This window comes from Ceratina calcarata, unplaced genomic scaffold (genome assembly GCF_001652005.2).
Source record: "Ceratina calcarata isolate Rehan_Ccalc_2016 unplaced genomic scaffold, ASM165200v1 scaffold147.2, whole genome shotgun sequence".
Lineage (NCBI taxonomy): Eukaryota > Metazoa > Arthropoda > Insecta > Hymenoptera > Apidae > Ceratina > Ceratina calcarata.
The window spans coordinates 7,454-17,469 of NW_017135881.1; the positions used below are offsets into that span (position 1 = coordinate 7,454).

Consider the following 10,016-nt stretch of genomic DNA (forward strand, 5'->3'; position numbering starts at 1 on the left):
GGAAAGGAAAAGAGTGGCGTACCTACAGCTGTGCCGTAAACGCGATTATGTTTCGTCGCTGGCAAACCCATTCAGTGCTCCTTACGGCACGAAGGAACTTGGTACTGCCGCTGCAGCCGTCTCCGGTGACTCTCAGTGGTCCGAGCTGTGTTCACGGGGAAGAGGAAACCGCGCGTGGACCGAATCAGATCGGGCCGCGATCTCGTGTACTCCGTTCCAGTTCGATCTCGCATTTGTTTTCGATTTGAAAAACCCGCGAATACTGTTTCCGTAACACCGGGTGGTTTCGTGCCAATTGTTCGGACGCGTTGCGTGTGAATATTATTCTTAGTACATGAAGCGTTACGCGATGGAGATCGAAGTTCGTACAAAAAATTAATCGACGGTGCACGCATACGGTGCAGCTGTTGGTTCGTGGGACCATCGAAGCATTCGGGTGAGTTATATGATAAAGCCGACTCGACTTTAGGATCGTCGTTTAGGTAACGATAGATACGGATGAAAACGTCGCGTGTAAGAAAAATTATAAATAAACGATATTAATGGTCTTGTCCTTGCGAGGCGTCAATTATAGAACGGCTTTCCGATTAGTCGCTGTCGAACGCGGAATTTCCTGTTCGCAATTTGCTTCGTAAAAGGCGTTTCTTACGAATACAGAGGGGTGGCTAATATTTATATCGTACAGGAAGCCTTGAAACTTTATCAACGGCTTGGCGTAAAAATAGAATGTTTCCTGGGATGCTCGTCGGTTCTCATCCTTTTACATGGTCTAGTTTACCGTGGAGGGCTGTCACTAATCGAAGGAAGCGGATCCGCTAAGTTCTCAACATAAATATGTATATCGAGCTATCTCTGTTTCACGAGAAACCGGGAAAACGCGAAGGGTTATTGAAGAGAACCGTGCAATTACGCTCCATCCGGCTCCACGAGCCGGTTGCCCGATACGTGGACAATTAATCACTAATTGACAATGGGGAATGTTAGATAGCCAAAGAAGGAGTTACGAAACTCCGCTGTGCATAATATCATTTAAGATTCGATTCGTACGAAACGGTGATTACGCGAGCCACGAGACTCGAACGAGGATAGAACTCGACGACGAAGAGGAGAACTGATACATCACACGCATCCTAGTGAAATGCATACGCCTTATTCTTTTCATAGAAAATGCATGAACAGTTTTTGTTTCAGAGTTAACGAGACACGGAGAACGAGAATAGCAGAAGTTTCCGTTATTAGGATTCTACGAGGGGGCGGGATAACAAGTGCAAAGGAGTATCGAAGACAACCGAGTTGCATAGCGTGTTACCAGCGTTACACTCTCTCCATTATCATTACCGGCATCCTTGCGTCGTAAAACGTCATCCATGGGGGAAACGGTACGTAAATTATTATGGTTTTCCTGTCGTGTGCACACGAACGGGTCCACGACTATCGCAACGGAAACGGGGAGATAAACTTCGCTCTGTCAATGGGCCGTCGTATCTATAAACACTTTTTCGGAGGCGCGGGTTGAAAAGCTCTCGGTTAAAAGAAAAAGCGGTGGGAGCTCGTGCAGCGTAACTAATTGATGGACAGATCCGCAAAAGCGGTCGTAATAAGTTACCGTGAACGAAATTATAAATTCAAGTAGCGCGTTCGGACACGAATCGAAACAGAGAACGTACCGTTGTTGCGTGACGCGTTTCGCGAAATGAACGCTGTTCGTTGTAACCGGAAGAAGCTCCTAACGACGGCTCTTAAATAACGATTTCTCTCGATGCGTACCAAAACCACAGGAGCTGATGAGCGTCCGAGTGTCGTAACTCGTCCAGTCTCGCGAAGCAACTTTTCTTTTTTAACTGTGAACCGCAGAAATCTATGCGCTCGGTAATGCATGCTGTTTCGAATGCACACGGGGTAACCGGAGAAACGATATCAATCGCAATCGAATCGCAGTTAACTAGAAGCTCGCAGGTAACGACGTCAGCTTCGTTTACCCGCGGCAACCACAAAACCGCGCGAACGCGACGCACAGGATCTCTGATCGTTAAGCCGATCGTGTAACGAGGTAGTAAAGTATGTCCGTGTAGGAATCGAAGGATGATCGCCGCGTTCGTTCCGCGGTTACAGAGACAAAACGTCGAGCGTTACATAACGGATCACGAGCGAAGCGAAGATATTCCCGGCATAACAATTGCCAGCGTATCGACGCGATCCAAACGTACGCGACGGGGGCGCGGGGCGGCGTGGCGCACGATCGATCCTAATGGAAGCGAGCGAAACTATCGTACCTATACAACAACCGTTCCGAATGATCGATCTCGGCGTCCATTTACGGGCCGCGCGATCGTCACCCCCGACAACCCATCTCGCGTAATTAGAATGCAGCGATTAAAATACAGGTAGATACATGCCAGCCAGTCGTTGGTATTAGCGTCGTGACACCTACATGTCGATGTTGCGCGTGTCGCAAGATCGCCGGGTCACTGCCTACATGGTGACACCCACCGACTTCTTGCGGACCGGAGCCTTCGCGGTGAATAATTCTCTTGATTGTAATTTGCGTCGATTAACGGTTACGCGAAGTCCGATTCTTGCGTGTAGCGAGAACAGAACGTTGCAGGAACCACGCCCGGACGGGGATAATAAAACGTGCATTGATTTCCATTGGAATTAACCGATCGATCGATTCCGTTGATGGTAGCTCCGACGATTGAGGAAGTTGCAGAATTCCAGGACGATGATCTATCGCTAAGAACCGATCTGCTCGTTCGTGTGAATCCATTGGAAATACATAACTGTGTGTTTACCTCCTTTGTCGTAAATCGATGATCAAATGCGTTTTTAAAATTACACAATTCCTGCTCGTTTTCTGAGACGACGACGGTGAGAACGTTCGCTGATACACTGAACCCGCGTTTTCCAGGATAGGGACACGTACGCGGGGATGACTTTCCAATGATCGCAAAAAGTGGATCGCAGTAGCTGACAGTGGAAGCGGAACCGCGGTGGGAAACGATGGTTTACAGAGGCAGTTTACAGACGGATGATCCCAGGGATGCACCGAAGCTGGTCAGGATGTCGCCGCTCCGAACCAGCAGGCCGAGCAATCCCGTGTCCAATCCACGATCAGCCACCACCGTCAATAGCCCGGTGTATCATGGCCCGTTTGTCCCAGCAATCGACGTTCATCGGGCGAGATTGATCGATGAAAGACGTTTGCCCCGTGGGAGGGATATCGAATCTATGGAGAAGGTTATCATGAGGACCACTGGAGTGAAGGTCGCGCCGAGATTAAGAAACATCAGTCAGATACGGGACACGGTGTTTGTCGACTCTTCTCTGATACCAATGGAGAAGATCGGTCGACCGGAGAGGGACCGACCGAGAACAATCAACGTAGACGGTTCCATCAGGGCGGGCAGAGCGGCGAGCTCCATGCTTGCTGATCTGAAGGATCTGGAGAGACTGCGGAACACTCCGCCAGCTCAGAGGTGTCCCAGGCTCGCGACCAAGAATGAAACGAGGTCTTCGACGCCTGGCAAGAAGACGGAGGTTACCAGCTCGGCGAAGATTCGATCGGATATTCTCAAGATACAGCAGATGTTCCAAACTCCTGATAGCTCCCCAAGGGCCGTGGTGAAGTGTACGAACGAGAGGAGGACAGAGAAGAGAAACGAGCCCGAGAGACACGAGAAGAAACCCGGCACGGAAATTAATAAAACGAGATTACTTGCTCAGAAGCTGTTGGAGGCTTCTAGGAATAACCGGGAGTCGCTGAAGGATCGGTACAATCCGAGGAACGCGAGGGATGCTAGGGAAACGAACGGCAGGGTGTCGGGTAAACCTTTGCAAAGAAGCAGCGTGGATTCTAAGCAATCGAAGAAGGGAAAAAGTGTAATAGAGGAAGTTCATCCACAGCCTCCAGTACGGAAGAGAAGAGAATCGAAGAACAGACAGAACGGGTCCGTCAGTGACGCTGAAAAGAATGACGATATTAAAGAATACTCAAAGACTATAGAGAAAGATATTGAAACTCCGTCCAAACGAAACGACTCCTCGCATTCCGCTGACACAATGGAGGAATCGAACATGAAGATAAAGGAGCTCGACAGACCGGACATCCTGAACGGATTGTTGAAGGAAACTGATCAGCAATTGGCTGATTTGAAGTCCGATTTGCATGACAGAGGAAGATCACGGAGTCATTGGAGAGGATTCGTACAATCAATGAGACTGCACGACGTTGAGCTTCACTCGGATAGCGAAGATCAGAAAAAGGGTGAGTCAATCGTTTGCTTCTTAAATCAAGTATAGTATAGAAAAATGTTCAGTAAAGAGCGAGCGAGTGATACGAATGTCTTGGATCACTGTGAACATTTACAATCTTTTTGGCCATCGTAAATCACAGCTCGAATCAAGCTTGATTGTTCCATTCAGCCCGTTTGAAACTGTTTTTTATCGTCTACGAAAGAAGCACTCGCAGTTCGTGTATGATACCGATCAACGCACACGAACGGCGGTGTCGAGCGTTAAGTGAGATTTATTGAAATATCTGCTGGCCATTTCGATGACCCCCGCTGGTTGTCGATCCTCGTTTAAAGGCCAGATTGGATTAGCAACGTTTGCCGGAGTGTTTAAAATTACAACCGGCGGTGGCCATTAATCCCTTAGCCCGAGGCACCCCTATTTTTAGTCAACCCGGGCCGTCTCCCTTCCTCGCTTGTGCCGGTCGCTAGTGCAGGTCAGGGTAACAACATATGTCCCAACATATGTGATTCAGTCAGCTAGTAGGAACGAGGCATGCGTTGGCCTCTTCACTTTTGTAACACATTGAACGAGAAGCTTTCTAACGTTGTTCCACTTTATTGTTCAAATTGATCGTTTCGTCGTTGGAAACGCATAATTCGTCGTGAAACGAGCCACGTAACTCTCGAGAGCGAAATTTCGAATTTGTCGAGCATCGTCGATGAGCGTGACTCGTATCGCCGAGTCGGTACGCCGAGTTTTACGCGCGATTAAAGGCGATTTTCCTCCATTCTCACGCCACGAATCCAGCGAGACTATCTAATTTCTCTTCGGCGAGGCGTCGATCGTACCAGTCCGTTTACTTTGATTTCGTGATGAAAGCGTCGGGCGGCGCCCGACTAGCCTAAGCGCTGGTTCGCTTTTCCCATTACGTGTACAGCGATGCTTATCGTCTGATTATCTTCTTTACACGTGGATTTATCCTATCTCTACCGGCGTGTGTATTTGGTAGATGCACGAGAGTTTTATTTATCTGAGCTGGTATTTCTGTCCGAAAACGTTTTACGTCGGAACAATTTCGTAAAACTAACCAGTTTTAGGAAACAGACAGTTTTAAACTTCTCGAGTAATACAATTACACGACAATTAATTCGACTGTTAACTGGGACAAACTGTTTGCAACCGAAGTTTGTTGCTATTTCCCTTACCTTGAGCCGTTTAAGATATTTATAACAGTGATTACGCAAAAAGTTGTGTTAATCGTACAACATGTCTTGCGTAGATTTCGCCTTGCGTCATAATCGCGAGGAATGCTGTACGATAAACTTTTATGAAACATCCATCATATGGAAATCACGCCTGTCTGGGAAATTGTCCGTTTTTCCTATATCAAACATTCCTACGCGTCGAATCGAGGCCCTCGAAATTTTCCACGAATTCATAGGGGCTTTCCTTGGGTGCGTACGGGTCGTAATGCAAAAAACGTTCCATAACCATCGGCTGCCGTGGACAGATTATAAATCCTCGTCGACCGGAAGAACGCAGAAGACCTCCAGAGAACAATGAGCGGCGTATTCGATAAGGATTCCATTGGCGATCGATCGGCAGTTGCATCGATGATGCATCGCAGCGATGCACTCGAAACGTCCAGGCTTCCCAATTGTACGGGTGACGACACAAACGAACCGATGCGACACATGGACGATATCAGAGGCGGTGTCGGCCCTTGCCCTTGAGTCTACGCCCTAATATTGATCTGGCGTCCTTCCTGCCCCTCCATGGTGGCCCATGGTGTGCGTACAATGAAACGCAGCCTTGTTCCCCTCCCTCTGCAGCCCGCAGGCCCATCGTGGCCCCGTGAGCGTGAGTACACTGTCCGACGTATGGGCCGATGCTCGCTCTTCAGTGCAAATCTAGCTGTCAAACCGCCAACACTTTTCATACACCGATCGAACCTCGGATAATATCGCGTGCACTGATACCCATTCACCCTGCCACCCCCTTCTCGTCGTTCTATTTTCTCTTGCTCATCCTCGTCGATGCATTCTGCGGTTTCGGATTCCCGTGACCACCGATCCTCGCCTCATCTAAGACGTCCTTTTATTTCACCGCTCGTTTACCCGTTCCTCGACCTCACCCCGTGTCGTTCCTGTCCTCACCGCGAATCGGCATACGTGCAAGCTCCACCGAGCAGACCGGTCATACATTATCGAACTTAGTCGATACGCGTGCGGCGGCGTTCCTCGTCGTCTTCTTCCTCTTCGTCTCCCGTTCCGGGCTGTCGTCGACGTGCCGAGCAACGTCCTCCGGGCGTGCCAAGTCGTTCAGTGCGGACACGTTCACGCGGTCGGATGCACACGCGATTCTATACATCCACGAAATGGTACTCTGCGACGTCTGCGACAACAAAGGTGAGAGATTTAATAAATAAGCTCGGCGGGCATTTCGTTGCCAATTATTATAGAACTGTTATTATAGTCTATCGTGATTTCGTCACCGGCATTCAGAGTTTCGGGGCATCGTTGTAGGTCGCAACGAGAACAACGTGATATCGATCGATAAGGAATCCCTCGTATGTGGCACGTCTTGTTACGAACGGATATATTTATCGCTCGATAGTCGTTCGGCGAAAGGTGAGAGAAATCCGTGGTAAACCTCGTGGTAAATGCCTGACATTTTCACCTCGCCGGCGTCGCATGCAACCATCCGCGTTTACTCGATCCTAGAGACTCCTCACGTTTGATACTTCACTTTTTATCTGCTTTTACCGGATTACTTACACCAAACGCCGCTTCAAATGTCAAATCCTTTATATGTATATCAACTCTATATCAAATTCATTTATCAGTTTTCTTTTTTGGAAATTGTCTATGAAACGCGACTTGTTCTTTCGGATATTTTTTATCAGGAATTTTCGATTGTGAGATTATTCAATGCGAGCAGACTCGAAAAATTCCACCGTCGCGCTATTGTATGCACATGATCGGCTACGGCGTAAATTCCGTTCGGAGAAGAGTCCGATTAAAACGGCAGACTAAGCAGCTCTGGAGATTACGAGGACCCTACTCGGTGTAAACAAGCCTCGTTATGTGCTTAATTACGAGCACTCAAACCGTATTGCACAGGGTGGGCGAGTGCGCGCACTCGCTCGCCTCGCTCTGCTCCGAGAGGAGAACTGTGTCCCATTATTCGAGGAAACTTTCTCACGCTCGATCTCGTCTCTCGGAGCTTCAGTGATCGCAGCTTCACGAAATACTGTCTCCGACAACTCGATCTTTACCGTATTTCTCATTTAATTCAAATCTCGACGAGTAGCTCGCAAATCCACGCGATTTCGTAGAGAAATCATTGGCTTCTGTTCAGTCGCTCGAGCGATAATAGCCCCTCATTTACTACTATTTATACTTTACGATAACGTCAAATTGATCGATCAGTGACGCACTTTGAGCTTTCTTTCAATGAAGTAAGAACAACCGGGAATGTCGTAATATTGAGAGCATGCAAATACGTTCAATTTGTGTTATAATATACTGTCACGTTCTTAAATCCTTGGTTTCCTTAAAAACTGTGTAGACTCTTGAATACTGAATAAGTACGATTCCAGGAGAAAATGGAACGGCGACGGAAGGTAGAAAAAGCAGGCATTGTCTGTCGCGTAATTAAACGCGACGCGCTCGTTGCTGTAATAAAAGCGACTGACATTAAATCAGACAGAAAGAGAGGCGGAATTACGTTTCGTCAGCAGGCGCCTGCTTATCGTTCGATAGGAAAGGGTTGTTATCGTAGAAAAATATATCTGGGACATTGTGGGTCGACGTGTCGCATACTCGCTACGCAAAATATCATTTTCCCCCGGTTTTGAATTGCGAACTGAGGATGAATCGCGGGGATCTTCTCTTTTTATGCACGGGGGAGGTTGATATCCCTCACTACGCGACAGTCATACGAGATAAACGCTGAATCGTGGAGAAACTGGAAACACGGTTTATCTACTTCAATTGAATTACATTCATAGAAACTCGGGACATTAATCTCTAATGAAAAAAGACGTTGATGTCGCGCGATAATTAATTCCGAGATATCTTACGATCCCTCATTAAGATTTCTATACGGACGGCTCAATGCTCTAATCGGGAATTGTGGATTCGCCGTAATTGGATCACGGTCTGCAGTGCTCTATTATACAGCTCTCTAATAAAGTTTTAAAGAGATCGTATCTCGTGGAAGTCGCTCATATGTAAGAAACATATTGTACATGAAATAGAATGTTCCCAGGAATCACGGAGCTCTCTCGCCTCTCCGCGTTTCTCGATCTCGTTTCTCTACCCTAGCCAGCCCACATTATTATCGTCCGCGGGCGCGTTGCGATCGATTTCCACGTTTTAAAAGGAAACATCAACGGGTTCTTTGTTCGACGTGTGTGCGCGTCCCGCATCGGGCAACGGTTTTTGTCCAACTGACGTCACACGCCGAATTACATCGCGCGAGTTAACAAATTGCCATGGTAATAGCGTAATTCAATTCTCGGCGAGCGTCTGAAATTATTACTTAGATCGTGTCCCCGTGGCAAAGTTGAATCGACGAAATTCCGAGAAGCTGCCAATAAAATTCCCATAGAGGCAACGGATAGGGACAAGGCGCATGTCCACGTCTCGCGTGACAGTTCGCCCATCGCAATTGGAAGGTGGACAATTACGCTAAAAAGAAAATATGAGGAATCCCCTATGGTGGTCACGCAACGCGTAATGATACGTCACCCGTCGCGGCGTGCAAAAACCGAAGGTGGACAACTTCCTAATAGCGTGCTCCGTTTGCACGAATACCCGAGCGAATCCTTTTGTCCATTAGGAACAAAGGCGTGAACTTGCCTTCGTAGACGAACTTGCACAGAAATGATCGCATTGTATTTGACATAATACCCGAAATCGCTATGAATCGTTCGCTCCTTTCATCGGTCGACAAAGAAAATTTAGTCTATAGGAATTCACGCAAGGGAAGTGCAATTTAAGTCCTTATAACTTGTGTTATCTTTCCTTTGAATAAGAAACGACGATGAAATCGCGTTCGGCTCCCACGGACATTTCGCACATCCACGAGGTAATACCGTTATCCGTTTTCTAACTGGAACGTAATCGTTCGGCAAGCAACGACCGCTCGATCGAAAGCGATCGTCGATCATACCTCGACCGGACGGTCAGGTTCCGTCCGATTGAAATTCGGTGTATAAAGATAGCACTTCCTGCCGAGCGATCCTGTTCTTCGGCTAGCGAACGTTGACACCGTCGAGGCTGCTCAGCGGCCAATGTTCACGATTGTTGCCGGCCACTTAAAACGCATTATGCTCACGCGTAAACGCGCGCGCCGCACCGTTCTTTTCCTTTTCCTGTCTCTATCACTTTTCTTTCCGTACTAGTTCTCAGTCCATTTTTCTCCGTGCTACACTCTCTCGCTATCGCCTCATAAATATTCAAACGACATTTTCTTCTATCGATCGTAACGGTGCCTGTGAGAAAACGCGATAATTCGTCTGGAAACCGGGAACAAGGAATTCGCGGGCGTTTACGTCATGCGCTATGCTACCCGCACGTAATTCGCGCGTTCTTCCCAAGCGTTCTTTAACTCGAAAACCACGATACAAAATCTCGAATTGCATTGGGTAATGACAAAAAAATAGTTACTTCAAATGAAAGTTTTAGGTTCTGCTCTTACTTGCAAAAAAGCTCGTATACAATTTTCTTCTATTTCGGATACGTCAGGACTAATTGATTAAGGATGTATTGGCTATA

General features: G+C 47.6%; 1 protein-coding gene across 3 annotated transcripts in view; it reads left to right on the forward strand.

The window, feature by feature from the left end:
* Positions 1-10,016, forward strand: part of LOC108631845 (uncharacterized) — a 20,983-nt gene continuing 10,967 nt past the window's right edge. The window contains exons 1-3 of one of the 3 annotated variants that reach the window (XM_018036024.2): positions 1-436; positions 1,180-1,379; positions 2,909-4,264. In XM_018036024.2, coding sequence (XP_017891513.1) covers positions 3,001-4,264 — 1,264 coding nt within the window. In that variant the 5' untranslated portion in view covers positions 1-436; positions 1,180-1,379; positions 2,909-3,000. The remainder of the gene's footprint in view (positions 437-1,179; positions 1,380-2,908; positions 4,265-10,016) is intronic. The other 2 variants (XM_018036017.2, XM_018036033.2) reach the window with 2 other exon arrangements.